Genomic DNA, 15,916 nt, shown 5'->3' with positions numbered 1-15,916 from the left:
GACCTACAGTTAGAGAAAATTGTGAGCTCCATTTTTGTAGCGTCTATTCCTCCAGGGAACAGTTTAGGAACAGACACAAGTGAGATGGGAATTGCAATAGATTTCCTGTTTTGCCACTGCTGTAGGAATTCTCTGATATATTTTTTTAATGACCATTGAATAACTGTTTATAAATCTTGGGATGATCTACATATTGACATGGATGGGTGCGGTACACAGGGGTTTCTAAACACACACACATACACACAAAATATTATCCTTTCAAACTCACAGTTAACTGTAAAGTCTGCTAAGAGAGTTTGTTTACATGATCAGTTATCCTGGAATAATTAACTCCTCAGCTAACTCCAGCTTCTGTTTGCTGACACATTCAGAGAAGTTAATCAAAGGCTGAAGCAATCTTAAACAGAAGAAAAGTACAGTGGTAAAAAGAGGATACAGTTGCACACCTTTTTGTCCTAAGAAAGAAACAGTGCAAAATGCTAAAGTAACTTGCATCCACAAAAGCTGATCAGATAAGAAAATGAGGACGGAGGTAATGCCAGGTGTGCAAGTCTAAAAATTACATGAAAAAGTAGAGAGAAAACAAAGCACAAGGCAGATATAACTAACTAAGCTAAATGCAGCAAGCATCTCTCAACTGCCAGAATCCAGAACCAGAATTGGAAACCTGATACAGTGGTACCTCGACTTATGAACGACTCAACAACCGAATTTTTCAACTTATGAATGGGGGTAATGGCCGCGCGCTTACGAATGTCTCAACATCCGAAAGGAAACCGCGGCGGTTTTAGATAGGGATTTTTCGACTTACAAATTTTTAGATGGGGTTGCTTCGACTTACGAATTTTTCCGTTTCCAATGCATTCCTATGGGAAATCACGTTTCCAATGGCGTTTTTCGACTTACAAATTTTTCGACCTACGAAGGTGCCTTCAGAACGGATTAAATTCGTAAGTCGAGGCACCACTGTACTGGGATGAAGAAAATAATGGGTCTGTGGGCCCATCTGGCTGAGCAAGATGCAGAAGCAAAGCAGAGGTGAAGTTTAAGGAGGTGATGCTCAAAGGACTTAGCCTAGGCCAGGCCAGTCCAATTAAGATAAAAGACGAGAAAGAGAGCACTCTATAGGTATAAGGTCAGCAGATGTAAGGTCAGCAGTTCAAATCCGCCTGATAGGGTGAGCTCCCGTTGCTCTGTCCCAGCTTCTGCCAACCTAGCAGTTCGAAAGCACGCCAGCACAAGGAGATAAATAGGTACCTCTCCGGCAGGAAGGTAAATGGTGCTTCTGTGCGCTCTGGCCCTCGTCATGGTCCTCTGTACACCAGAAGCTGTTTAGTCATGCTGACCACATGACCCAGAAAGCTGTCTGTGGAAAAACGTTGGCTCCCTCGGCCTGAAAAGCAGGATGAGCACCGCACCCCATAGTCGCCTTTGACTGGACTTAACCATCCACAGGTCCTTTACCTTTAGGTAGATGTGTATAAACCCAGGGTGAGGAACCTCAAAACCTATTGCTTGCTTTGGTGGAACATGGGAAGGTGTGCCTGTATGTTGTAGAAACCTTGTGGCTGAACTGTAGCCCTCTGTATCAGGCATAGACAAACTCGGCCCTCCAGATGTTTTGGGACTACAACTCCCATCATCCCGGACCACTTAGCTAGGGATGATGGGAGTTGTAGTCCCAAAACATCTGGAGGGCCGAGTTTGCCTATGCCTGCTCTGTATGAAGGCGAATCACATCCATAGCTTCACCCACTGTTGCTTATGGTCTCGCCCAACACTGGCATGTATCCCCTGGTAGGGTGGCCTTGGGCCCAAAAGGGGTTCCCCACCTCTATAAACAGATCCAGATAGAAAAAGAAAGAAAATTCCCAGGCATGTATAGCCTGGCTTTGGTGAAAGAAAGGCACTCGTCACATGTGCAGAGGCATCCTATACATAGGTTGGAATGAACAAGTAAACAAATAAAAATAATTGAATGGTTGTGGTGGTTGTTTGCCCTAACCTTTCCGTCTTTCTTTCCCCCGCCCCCATACCCTTCCCCCAGTGACAAAGCTGCAGGTCAGCAAATCCAAGCGGAGCATCACCCTTGTGGAGAACAAGCCCATACCCCTGAACTGCTCTGTGAAGTCTCAGACCAGCCCAGACTCTCACTTTGCCGTCCTGTGGTATGTCCACAGGCCATCGGACACAGACGGGAAGCTCATCCTGAAGACCACCCACAACTCTGTGTTTGAGTACGGCACCTATGCTGAGGAAGAGGGGCTGAGGTGGAGGCTGCAGTTTGAGAGGTCCTTGTCCGGGGGGCTCTTCAGCCTCACAGTCCAGAGAGCCCAGGTCAGCGACAGCGGAAGCTATTACTGCCACGTGGAAGAGTGGCTGCTCAATCCCAACCATGCCTGGTATAAGCTGGCTGAGGAAGTGTCTGGCCGGACGGAAGTCACTGTCAAGTTGCCAGGTAATATCTCACACGGACCACTTGCCATGTCTGAAGCTTGCCCAAAACTTCATGCCTATAGCTTCATGAACCGCAGCAACTTCCTGTCTGCGCACACTGCCTGGCAAATTCCCAAAGGAAAGTTCCCACCATAAACGTGTCTTCGCCCCACTGCACGTTTGCTGTACGGACACATCCGTGCGGCAGTGTCACTATAGCCCCATTTCCATTCTTCCGCACGTCGCAGGAAATTTAGGAGAGCAAATCTGAGAGAAAGAAAGGGCAATATGCCTTCAGTAAATTCTCGCAGCAAAATTATGTTCTCCTGCATATTCGCACTCTGCTATGTGTAGGTCAGGATCTCCTGCTTCTCGATAGCAGTCAGTGGGGCGTCACAGACAGGGTGGTGTTGCTCTTTTGCCTTCCCAGTGCAAGCATCCATGCCAGTTCCTGAAAGAGAGGCTCAGCGCAGTGCGGGCTTGCCAGCAGGAGCATCCAAATAGCCCCACTACCATACCCACACTGTGCTGAGCTCCCCACACTTTCCCCCTCTCCCTCTCAGGAACTGGCATTGACGCTTGGGGTGGGGAAGGCAAGTGAGCAACGCCACCCTGCCCTGCCTGCACCACTCTGCTGACTGCTGCTTTTGCTATTTGAAAGTCTTTCAGGACACAACTGATAATACTGTTTGTTCATGGGGAAAGCCTATAAACAGCCTTCTCCAGCCTAACTCCTGACCTGGATGTTTTAGACTCCAGCTGCCATCAGCCTTGAGCCAGCATGGACGAATAGCCTGGGAAGATGGAAGTTGTACCGTGTTTCTCATATTTTAAGTCATCCCTACAAAATAAGCCATGGCAGGATTTTCCTGAGTTGAAGAAATATAAGACATACCCCAAAAATAAGCCGTAGTGGTGGGAGCAGGTCTGGATGGCGCCATGGAAGAGGAAGATGCCTGTAAGCGCCCGGAATTGGCTGCTGCTGCCCCTCCAAAATGTCCAGCAGCATGCACCGTGCCAAGCGCTGACCCGGCAAGAGCCGCAGCGCGCGCTGCTCCGAGCCCCGACCCGGCGGCGAGACCCGGCAAGAGCGTGTGGAGCCCCGACCCGGGGGCGTGTGGAGCCCCGACCCGGCGGGACCCAGCAGCGTGCCCTGCTGAAGCGCCGACAACGCGCGCAGCAGCCGCCAGTTCCGGGCGCCGAGCCGCGACAGGAAGAGGAGGGACGCAGCGGGACGCAGCTACAACGACAAAAAACACCCGGCCGAGCCTTCATTGGCCGCCGCGGCTGCCACTCGCTGGTCCCTCCTCTTCCTGTCGCGCGCGCTGCAGGTCCCCGCCGGTCTCGCTGCTGGGTTGGCGCTTGGCGCTGGCGCTGCGGGACGCAGCAAGAGCCGCAGCGCGCGCTGCTCCGAGCCGGGATCCGGCAAGAGCCTCAGCGCGCGCCGCGTGAAGCCCCGACCCGGCGGGACCCAGCAGCGTGCCCTGCTGAAGCGCCGACAACGCGCCCAGCAGCGCAGCAGCAGCCAGTTCCGGGCGCCGGACAGGGGAGGTACCATACTGTATTTTTTAAAAAAAATAATAAGACACCCCCCGAAAATAAGCCATAGGCTTATTTTCTTGAGAAAAAAAGATTATAAGACATGACTTATAATATGAGAAACACGGTAATCCAAAACATTTGGAGGGCACTAGGTTGGGGAAGGCTGTTATAAAACCTGTGGCTTTGAGAATGCCTCTGACTACAGGAGTCTAGATTTTCATGGTCCTGGTGCATGAGCAAGGAAGTGTTTTCCTTCCCTGTTTGCTCAAACAGGCTTTAATGGAAGGAGACGGCCTTCTTATGCCTCTGAGATGGTATCTCATTGATAGTGATCAGATGGAGAGGTATCTGTTTGCTTGGGAAAGCTCTGTGTCAAATTCCTCCCCTCCTGTACACTTTAATTTTATTTATTGCCTGGGCCCCAGTGGAGATGTGGAGTGATGGTTTCTGTTCTCATGTATTGAGCTCTTAGAAATGAGAGCTTCATGAAGAGGAAAGTTGGCTGCTAAGGGGCGATCCTTTCCTTGACAGGAATGGAAAGTGAAGGAAGTAAAGAAGTATTGAATAAATCAATGAACTGCCAGCCAACAAATAGAAAGGCAGAAAGGTGAGGTCTATTATAGAGCAGAGCCTGGGAGGGCTGGCAATTCCCAGCAGTTAAGCATTGCTCCAGAAAGCTTTGTGTTGGCATCTAAACATTTTGTCCTTGAAGGGCAACCTGCTTTTTAATATCAGGCGCAGCAGAGTTGGGAAAGAAGAACAGGTCACAGTTTTGACACAGGAAGCAAAGAGGAAGGAGCCAGGGCCGTTTGCTTTCTCAGCATTGAGAAATAAACCTCAATATTACAAAAGCACATAGGGGAGTTTCTCACAAGTTAGGCTGAGACCTGAATTTCCAGGCCGTACAATATCTGGGTTTCTGTGTGTGCCAGGAGATTCAGTAACTGGCCCAAAGTGTGGCTAGTCCTCAGTAACTAGCTGACGCTGCATTTGGAGAGCTTCAAGTGGTGTTTAATGAGTGGTGTTTAATGCTTTCACTGTGGTGGAGTACATTGTGGCATTTTGCATTTCAGTCCTTGCATTTGTTGAAGAAAGTCCTCTGAACCTCAGTTCTGTAGAAAGAGGCGAGAAGCCTGCAAGAAAAATCAGAGCCCATGCTATTCAAGAAATCACATTGTCATGTGGTTGGCACTGTAGAGCAAATCACACTAAATCGGTATAAAAGAGCTCCAGGCAGCCAGTCTGGAGGAAGTTGTGTCCAATTAAGGCCAGCTGTAAAGGAAGTTCCTAATCCCTGGTGATGACCTGCTGCTGATATTCCAAATAGTCTGGTTGGTACATTTGCAATCCCTAAATCTTATTAGTAGGTATTGTGTCTGCAGATTGCATGGAGGACAAAAATGCCTTATTGTTCTTATGATTTCAGGGCCACCCTGAACAGTGTGTGGAACACAAAGGAACCCGATGGCCTTCCCCTGTGGAGGGATCTCTTGTTTGCCTCTTTAAATTAATACCATTAAAAGCAAATATATAATGCTGAGCTGAACCAGTATAAAACAAAGACTACTGCTTAAGTCCTGTTGTGTCATCAACTGGTTTTCTTTTTAATTTTATGTTGTTGCTTTTCCTCTTCCCCCCACCCACCCCCTAAAAACCAACAACCAGATAACCTTTTGGAAGTGAACCAGACTCAGAAGAACATCACGATCCTGGAGAATGAATGGGTGACCTTAGAGTGTCTGGTCACCAACCGGAGCAGCCAGGCTTCCCAGTTGTCTGTGGAATGGTATGTGTGGAAATCGGGCCACCCGGAGAAAGAAGCAGTGCTCAAGCTGACTCGCCAGGCCACCCTGTTATACGGAGAGCTGTCAGCCCTGAACGATCTGAAGAGCCGGCTGCGCTTGGAAAGCCCCTCTCCGGGCCTCTACCTGCTCACCATCCAGAACATGACTGTGCAGGACAGCGGGACCTACGACTGCCGGGTGGAGGAGTGGATACTGGGTCCCACAAATGCATGGTACAAACGGGCAGAGGACCTGTCTGGGCTGACAACCATTGTGGTGAAACAGCCAGGTAAAGTTATTTGTGGGTCCAGGGCTTTGGGCCACCAAGAAAGAAAAGTTCAATCACTGCTTATTGTGAGAGAACTTGCTGTGAGAAACACCCAGCTTCTATATATACAGAATGCCTCTCCCTACTGCACACCATATAGATACAGGAACTGCAGCTTAATATTTGGAGAAATACAAGTTACCAAGGCTGAGTATTCAGGGGCAGCTGTATCTTTGTTCTCTCCTACTTCTTTCCTCTCCCCTTTCCCCCTGTCCCACAGTCCTTGCTTCCCCTTCCAGGTTTTGGGAGCTTTTTGCCTCCCCAGTTATTTTTTCCCTTTGTTCTGCAAATCTTGAGGTTTTCCCCCAAGCATGCTTTTACCACCCTCTTGTGCATGGACGGTGCTCTTTTGGCTGCATAAATATTGGCACTCGCCCTTTAAGCTGGGGAATAGGAGTAGGGACATGGTCAATATCTCTCACCTTTCTTTTTCTGCCTAGATTCATCACACCTTACCATTTTCAGCTAAGCCAATAGGGTGGGCACAAAACCGAGACAATGGGCCAATGCTGCCAAAACGTGCAGAGTTCAAATGTGATATAACACAGGCAGAACACAAAGGCACAGAAATAACCAAAGTCTTAATGTATTAATAGGAAATAAGGTAAACACAAAGTACTTTGTGTTTATACCTTATTACCTATTAATACATTAAGACTTTGGTTATTTCCAAGCCACTAGGATGGAGCTGGTAATACACACTTTACCATCTTCAGGACCCTCCACAACCTCTGTTAATATGAAACAGGGAATGCAGTAGTGTTCCACACTCAGAGATCCTTTACTAGGATTCTGAAATTTGCCATCTCTCTTCTCTGGTACTGAGGAAGGATCTGTCATCTGCTCCCCCATTTGCAAGGTCTCTAAGCCCCTAAGCCCCAGAGCAGGCATCCCCAAACTTCGGCCCTCCAGATGTTTTGGACTACAATTCCCATCTTTACCGACCACTGGTCCTGTTAGCTAGGGATCATGGGAGTTGTAGGCCAAAACATCTGGAGAGCCGCAGTTTGGGAATGCCTGCCCCAGAGCTTGACAAGAGCAAAGGAAGCTTAGGCATGTTTTGAAAACAAGGTCATCTTGTTTTGATTTAATGCATTTAAATGGGGTTTTTGGGGGGGGGTTATAAAACATCTTTCTGTTTACAAACTTACATTGGTTTGTTGTGATATTGTGTGTGAGTTAATTGTATGCTTTGGATGCTCGATTGGTCGCTCAGGTTAAGATTTTAACCTCGGAGTTCATAGGAAGGAAGTGTGAGGACACAGTCATTTTGACCGGTGAGATGTCCATGTGGAAAGTTTGACAGTGAATTTACTGATAGCACAATTTCCCACGACGGTAACATTTTAAATTAGGTAAAATGAAAGTACAAAAGAAATTTCTAAGAACTAGGGAAATAATGTGGCTTTGAAGTGCTTAAATTAAGTCTGTACGCATTTCAGTCACAGCTTCTAACGTGCAGCACAAGTTTAAGATGGTGAAATTTGGCCTGTGAAATACCCTTCAAATTGGTGCAGCTGCCTCTCACAGTCCCTGTGTGCTTCAGCCAGACTGGTTGGTGCCTGTGGAATGTCCAAAACGTACCGTAGCTTGTGATTGAAAAGGATTTTCCAGGGCTGAGGACAGGATTTGCAAGCCAGCCCTTGGGAGAACGTGAAAATCTTATCACTAACATCTTTGCTAGAGAAACATTTTTCAAGCTAAAGAAGAAAGAGCTAAGTGTCTCTGTGGGGAAAGTGTTGTCTCCAGGCATTAGTAATTGTGAATGCTGCACACATTGCAACTAAGCTTCCAAAATCTTCCTTTTGGGCTGAAAGTTCTCAGATGACCTGTTACAGCCCCAAGATAGACCAATGGTTCTAGTTTGAGGGTGGAAACCTTAACAGCTACTTTTGAGTTGAGAGGAATGGGGAAAAGGTGGTGGGAATCATTATGCCCCATAAACTTTTTAACTCACAAGTTTCGAAAATAATTAAATGTCTTTGTACACATCAGGAATTATTTGTCCTGTCCATTTACTTTTATGAATTCTCTGCTTCTCCCAAAAACATCCTTTGAGGCTGTTGATCAGATTTTCCAACCCTGAGGCCAGTGAAATAGTACAAAGTCTGAAGGAGGGTAAAAGATTGATGAGGCTTTATTAATATACAGTTGGTTGTATTCTTAATTATATAAGAAATGTTTTTGTTTTTTAATAAGTGAATGTATAAGTATTGCCATATTTCTAATAACATAGCTTATATCCCACCCCCTTATGTCTTGGAGCAAATGATACCAATGCACTATATCCCCCTGTTTTTTTTTATGTATTGAGCAGTCCTTGTGCCTATTGTTATGTGCTAGGGCAGGAGTAGGCAACCTAAGGCCCGTGGGCCGGATGCAGCCCAGTTGCCTTCTCAATCCAGCCCATGGACAATCCGGGAATCAGCGGGTTTTTCCATGAGTAGAATGTGTCCTTTTATTTCAAATGCATTTCTGGGTTATTTGTGGGGCATAGGAATTAGTTCATTATTTTTTTCAAAATATAGTCCGGCCCACCACATGGTCTGAGGGACAGTGGACCAGCCCACAGCTCAAAAAGGTTGCTGACCCCTGTGCTAGGGCTTATGAAATTCCACCCTTGAAAATGTTTGGCTGCATTTTGGTGCCAATTCCTATGTCCCAGGAGTGGCATCTCTGCATAGCTGCCAAGTATCCCGTTTTCGGTGGGAAACCTCCTTTTTTCCTACCGTTTCCCGGCGGTCTCCCGTATAGGTTTTTATCCCATTATTCTCCCTTAAAGCCGCTTCTGCCGGCGGCCATTTTTCTGATGCCACTTTGCCCTTCTATGGGCACCAGAAAATGCCGGCGCTGGAAGTCGCTTCTACACGTGTCCGGAAATGCGTAGACGCAACTTCTGGTGGCGCTTTGCCCTTGTATGGGCACCTGAAAATGGCAGAGGAAGTTTCCGGTCATGCGTAGAAGTGACTTCTGGCGCTGGCGCCATTTCTGGTGCCCATAGAAGGGCAAAGCGCCACCGGAAGTTGCGTCTACGCAACTTCCGGTGTCGCGGGCTGCCGATCCCGAATTTTTCCGTCCAGGACTTGGCAGGTATGCATCTCTGCTGCTCCCTGGGGTCCTATCCTACACAGCTCTGGTAATGGTGAACAAGACGTGGGGGTGGGGAGGAGCTGTGTTATAAATATGCCCTTACTGCAGCCCTTAGTCATGATCTCCCTCATTTGAATGTTACTAGAGGTGTCAGGAGCCTAGTAGCCATGCCCTTCCTGTTAATGCAAATACCACCCTTCAACAGGATGCCTCAAGCTTATTTGTAAGCTACTCTAGGAGCTCTTTCTGGCTGGAGAGCAGAATAATTTTTTTGGCAGAATCTCCAGTTACATCATGACTCTCTATAATGGTGGTTCTTGGAGTAAAGAATAGGCTGCACAACAACAACTTGTCTTTCCCTGAGGGTGTCTTGATTGGGACAAAGACATGACTCATTGTCAACAAGTTGCCATCAGTATAATAAAAGAGGCTCCACAGTCCCGCCCATTGTGTTGTTTGTGTCCTGGGCTTACTCTCTTCTCAAACCCTTTGTTTCCCTACAGTTCCTTCTTTAATGATCTAAAAGTGTGCAGTGCATCCATAAAGGCTGCTCTTTTCCATTTCTCCTCCCTCTTTGGATCTGTAAGTCCTGAAGACAGGAGAGAGCCCTCACAGGCAAACTCCGTTCCCATTTCAGGGAGATTAAGTCCTGCTTAGCTGGTCAATGATCAGGCCTCCTGAAGAAGCCATGTCTGTGCATTTATGTCTGTACAGTGAGAGAAGCTAACCAGTCTCTGTGCTTGTTCCCACCATCTTCAGATGCCTCGTTGCAAGTGGATACAACCATGGCCAACCTCACCGTGATAGAGCAGGGGCAGTTCCATCTGGATTGCAACATCCTCTCCCTCTCCAGCCGGGACTCCCGCTTTGCCGTGACGTGGTTCAGCGTGAAAATAAAAGAGAAAAGCGGGCCTGCTGGTCGCAAGTATGCAGAAGAAAGGGAAGCCTTGTTAAGAGTAGGCCAGGATGCCATCTTCAGCCGAGAAGCCAGCCCCTGGGAAGGCCGGCTGCGCTTCCAGAGGCTCTCGGCCGTGCTCTATCGCCTGACTGTGTTGCAGGCAGGGGCTACAGATGCTGGCAATTACTCCTGCCGGGTGGAAGAGTGGCTGCCCAGCCCCAGGGGAGCATGGTACAAGCTCACACAGGAGGATTCCGGCCTTATGGCTGTTTATGTGCAAGACTCAGGTGAGGTGATGATGAGCATTTTAGGAGGGGGGAATATTTTGTGTGTAGAGGCAATACAGCTTGAGGGGAGCGAAATTGGCTAAGGTAAATTCAGAATATCAGCTAATGGGGTAGATCTTGGAATTTCAGTTTTGTAGGGAAGCCAGAACTTAACTGAATAACAGTGGTTCTTTTGGTTGAGAAGTTCCCAATTTGTCAATGCTGTCAGGGCTCACTCACTGTTGATTACAGTTGGCTCTAAAAGGCATGCATGGGCTTGGCTGAGTCCCCTTATTCTTAGAGAATGTCCCGTTTCGCATCCCTCAGCTGTTCCTGGTAACACCTGCAAATTCTGCTCATGTGTTTAGGGTTGAGAATTACATATATCATGCTGCGTGTTGCAAGGGTGAAACCATATGGAAGTTCCAAACTTCACTGGGTGGAGCATAGAAGCAACTTGCAGAATAATAGTGACTGTGGCACTCTGTGTAGCCGATTAACAGCTGAAGCTTTCCTTGAATCAGCTGAGAGGGGCGAGTATGTATTGTGATGACACTGAACACACGTCTCCTGCAGCCCAATGAGGCACCTGTTGCATTCCAAAAGTAGGACAGCCCACCAGCTTTTAGACAAAGAGGCTTTGTAATGAGTGTTAAATCTAGAGTTATGAAAGTGGGCAACCTGTGGCCCAACCCAAGCTGTTGCTGGGCTACAACCTGCATCATCCCTTATTGACATTGGCATTGCCAGCTAGGGGTGATGGGAGTTGGAGTCTAACAACAGCTGGAGGGTTACAACCTCCCTCCCCACCCGTGTAGCAGGAGCTCTCTCTTTATGCTCTAGTGGCCCAGTGCCAGGCAAAATACGCATGACACTACTCTTGTTCTCCAAGGCTCGGCTCAAGTTTGCGTCCTAAAATTCTGAGTACAGTGGTACCTCTACTAACAAATTTAATGCATTCTGAACACACATTTGTAAGTCGAAAAAAATTGTAAGTCGAATCCCATAGGAATGCATTGGGAGAAAAAATTCGTAAGTCGAAGCAATCCTATCTAAAAATTCGTAAGTAGAAAAAATCCTAACTAAACCGCATCCAAGATGGCGGACGGAGCTCCATTTGTAAGTAGAAAAATTCGTAAGTAGAGTTATTTGTAAGTAGAGGTACCACTGTATAACAGGCTGTAGCCTTTGCATTGTGTATCCGTGTGTGTTTTTTAAACAGATTAGGGCTGGAAAGAGCCCTTTTCATAGGAGGAGAGAATCTAAAAAAATCATTCCCACTTTAGTGCCCATTTCACAGGGTAAACAAAATACAGCTTCGGTGTATTGAGGCAGAAAAGCCAAGGGGAAAAAAGGCAGCTGCTTCACATAGTTCAGCTTGTCTTGGTCCCCCATTTAAGCTGCCATTGCCTTTGCTTAGCGGCCATTAGGCTCGGGTGCTCAGAAAGTGAAGTTTCATTGCTCTGAATGTTTTTTAACTCTACCCTCCCTTCCCTGTGTGAACTTTTTCCAGGCTCGTCTCTACAGTCCGTCATCTGCTCCAATGACTCCCTCTTCTACTTTGTGTTCTTTTACCCCTTCCCCATCTTCGGCATCCTCATCATCACTATATTGCTGGTGCGATTCAAAAGCAGGAATTCCAGCAAGAATTCCGAAGGCAAGAACGGAGTCCCCTTGCTGTGGATCAAAGAGCCACACCTGAACTACTCGCCCACTTGCCTGGAGCCTCCTGTCCTCAGCATCCACCCAGGGACTATAGATTAAAAGTGAGAGGCCGACAGAGAGGTGAAGATGCACCTGGAACCCAAAGGAAGTGTTTTTGTTGTCTTTTTATTCAACCTTTGTACTTTTTTGGATCCCAACTCAACTCCACCATGAGGTCCCTCTGAACTTCTGGGACTGGAGGAACTCAGGCACCCCAGAATGCTTGTGAAGACCCAGCCCAACTGCAAAGAGAGATGAAAGGTCCATGTGTTCACTGTATATAGTGGTTTTTTCTAACTGGGCTTTCCCTCTCCATCAGTTCTCATCGGTTGTCCTTTGGCCTGTAATTCTGTTGCTCAAAGACACACAATATTCTTCTTGTATTATTATGCAGAGGACAATCCCCAGAGTACATTGATTTTGTTGGAGCTCTCATTGTGCCAAAGCTGGGCGCGTTGTTTTTCGAGGAAGCTTGTTTTATCAAATGGGTTGGGTTTGACAGAACTTGAGCCTTGTTATTGGGAGAGGGCCAGAAAGGACTGAATGGGCTGCCTATTGCTCTGGGAGAGAATAGAACCAGAACTGCTCCTATAGTCCAAGCAGCAAGCAGCAGCAGCAGTTCTTCCAGGGCAGAGCGCCTCTGCCACTCCCCTCCGTCTCCAGGTGTTTCTGATTTGTTTTGGGGACGGAAAATGCATATAGGGTTGTTTTGCCATTGGCACCACAACTGAATTGCTTGTGCCACTTGCATTCCAGCAACACCCTGTGTGTGTGTGTGTCAGTGAAGTACAGCCCATGAGCCTTGATTCCCCCCAGTACAGCCTATACGCAGTTCTGTTTACTAGAAAGGTATTTGGTTGCCCTCTGGGTTTTATTAAACCCCACTGCCACGCCTTTGGAGACTGCAGGGATGGAAACCTGAACTTTTAAAAGACATTCAAACTGACCAAAGTAATGATTTAGGAAGTGGGGAGATGGCGGCCTCTATAAGTGGGCCTGGCTCCAACTTGGTTCTGGGATACTGAAACATAGGGCAGAGAATGTGTGGACACGTTGACCCAAGTTTTACTTCCAGTTGCACTAACTACCCAAAGGAATTTGCACCAGACAAGCAAGGGCCTCTGAATAGCCTCCTCCCTCTCTCTCGTTATGTGTGCCATTTTGCTTCTTCAGCTTTCTTTCTCCAGGTGCAACACCCTTCACCACAGCCCTGCTGAAGCCACAATAAGTGGACTTCAAGGACACGCTGTGGCCAAATAACAAAACCATCCCTGCTGTTCTTTCTGTGAAAGACATGGTGTTAACAATGTTGGGGCTCAGTAAAGGCAGGGTGCCTACTTTCTGCCCCAGTAAGCCAGCTGTGCTCCTCCTGTCCTGTTTTGGAATTGCTTGTTATAACTGGTGGACCAGCACTCTTACATCCCCTGGTTCTAGTCTCTAGGATAAGGGGGGGAAAGTTGTGCTTTCTAGAAAATGGCTGTTTTGCTGTCTTCCTAAAAGTCTTCCTGGCAGCTAGTTGCAACCTTTTTCATGAAACAACCGAATCTACGTAAGGTCACATGCTGCCAGCGACACATGCCAGTCTGCTTAGCTGCTTTGGCAGGAGGAGGCGGGGGGGGGGCAGCAGAGCGTGCTGTTCCTGTAGAGTGACATCGTAAATTTTGATTGCCCCTATCAGAGCATCTTGTGGAGATAAACGCATTTGCTTTAATTAATGGTGCTTTGCAAGTGGTCCACGCAGAGGTTTTATGTCATCCATGTGTTCTGCCAGGCGGCTGGTTGTACATGTTCACCTCACTTACTCTCTGGGTAAACTTGGTGTATTTACCCAAGCTTTAATGCTTCTTCAAAAAATCATCTTCTTTCCTTCGCAAAGGAGGGTTTTGTAGCATTCCAGTAAAGCATTCAGAATGTTCCCCGGACCAAATCTGCCTCCACAAACTATTATTCCTAGATTAAAACCCCCACCATGTGTGTAACTTGAGAACACAAACACGCACGCACACACCCTTCCACCCTCCTTGCCTTCCTAGCGTATTCAGAAGGGAGGAAACAAAAAAAGTGAATGGGAATGAAGAGCAAAGCAGAAAGAGAGCCCCTAGGTTGTGTCTGTTGTTTTATAAATGTAAAATGTCCTGTACATATACTGCTTCGGGGCAGGAGCTCTAACTCAATTCAGCTCTTAAAAAGGAAACAAGTCAGCAAGATGATTTCCTGCCCTAAAGAACATTGCTCTTTATCTTCGCGTTGAAAAATCTGTTGTACTGACCTAGTAGCATCAATGCTTCTCTATATAACCAGCAGTCCTTCCCTTCCCCTCCCAGCTCCTTCTGTCTACGGAAAGCTGTCCCACAGCGGCCTCCAGTGGCCACTCATTTTAGTCTGTGGCTGCGGACTCTTGGAAAATATGCAGATGTTTTATCAAAGCCAGTAGACACAAGTGGGAGGATTGTCCCTTTAGCAGCACCGATGATCACACAGGTTACCTTGCAGAGGACTTGTCCATTACGCTGCCAAGTTGCTGCCCAGTTTTGGGATCTCGTTTCTTTTCAAAACGTTGGACACTGCCTATAAGAAGCTTTACGGACAACTTTTTCTCTGCCAATAAACCCAGAGGAAAATAAACAAGCTACCTTTGCATGATGTGGGGAAACAGTGTGGGATTTTTATTATTATTATTATTATTATTATTAAAGAACTTTGTACCATGTTGCACTAAATGTTTTATACATCACACGAGAGAGCTGTAGTAAACTGTGTTGAAAGTGTGACTTCAATGTCCTGTGTTGATGGCTTCGAGGCGCTGCTACCAGAGCTTCCCTCCTCTTCTCCCTGTTGATGCCACCCAGCTGTCAAAAGGACGACTCCCTACCAATGCCTGCAATGTCAAATTGTATGCTGAAATTGTCGCAACCCCCGAGGTTCTTGCTCTAGCCATGCACTTGGCTCAGCTGCTACGCATGGGAGCGATTCCTCATGAATGAGCAGCTGTCACATGCACTGCCAGTGCCAGCACTTGGACCAGTGCCTGGTCCCAGGCGCTGCCAAGTGGCCTAAGATAAGAGCCACCTGCAGTGCTGGAGGGTGCGTTTCATTGGCCTGCCCTTCCCCTATTGTGCTGAAAGCTAAGGCTGTGGACACCCGGTTTTGCATGGGATTAGAAGTGCCTGGCAAGTGCTTAGAAGGACAACCGCCCCCAAACCAGCAAAACAGATTGCTTGGAAGAAAGGAGATGATGATGATGATGATGGGGGGCCATAGCCAAGCCCCATTGTGGGGTGGCCATCGGACTGTATGGTCAGTTAACTTTCATCATTTTCCCATGAGAGGCAATCTTAAACTTTCTTTTGTTTAATGTTTCAAAAGTATGAAAATGGATCCCTTTTCCTTCCAAAAAGGCAACAGATGATTCCCACAAGAACATTGAGAGCAAAAATAAGTACTTAAACAGCAACTCCTCCTTATCTGCCTGATGTCTTACAGTCCAATAGTAATATTTAACATGTGCGTAGCAATTTCAATTCTTCAAAACACTAAATGTTAATCTAGTCACCTCTGCAAGAATCCTGTATGGGAATTTTCACAAACCTGGTGCCCTCCACATGTTTTGGCCTCCAATTCCCATCACCCTCAGCCAAACCAATCATCTGGAGGGCTTCTGTAAGGTAAGCCAGTATTCTTATTGCCCATCATGCAGATGAGGGGACTGGAGCAGGAAGAGGGTGGGCTTGCCTATGGCCTCCTACTGAGTTCATGGCAGAGGTGAGATTTGAAGTGGGGACTTTTGGATTTCTGCTGTTTTTCGGCTGTAAGGGATCATTTTGAGTTCTTTATATTACACATTTTCCATTTTTGGACTCTGTCT

General features: G+C 47.2%; 1 protein-coding gene across 1 annotated transcript in view; it reads left to right on the top strand.

Annotated features, from left to right (window-relative positions):
• The window catches only part of IGSF3 (immunoglobulin superfamily member 3), a 109,260-nt gene extending 94,438 nt beyond the window's left edge, over positions 1-14,822 (top strand). Inside the window, exons 8-11 of the mRNA XM_035116544.2 lie at positions 2,051-2,461; positions 5,647-6,054; positions 9,943-10,368; positions 11,861-14,822. Coding sequence (XP_034972435.2) covers positions 2,051-2,461; positions 5,647-6,054; positions 9,943-10,368; positions 11,861-12,111 — 1,496 coding nt within the window. The 3' untranslated portion in view covers positions 12,112-14,822. The remainder of the gene's footprint in view (positions 1-2,050; positions 2,462-5,646; positions 6,055-9,942; positions 10,369-11,860) is intronic.
• Positions 14,823-15,916: the final 1,094 nt, after the last annotated feature.

This window comes from Zootoca vivipara, chromosome 4 (genome assembly GCF_963506605.1).
Source record: "Zootoca vivipara chromosome 4, rZooViv1.1, whole genome shotgun sequence".
NCBI classification, from domain to species: Eukaryota; Metazoa; Chordata; class Lepidosauria; order Squamata; family Lacertidae; genus Zootoca; species Zootoca vivipara.
Note: the sequence above shows the minus strand (reverse complement) of the source record. Positions and strands in the feature narration are given on the sequence as shown.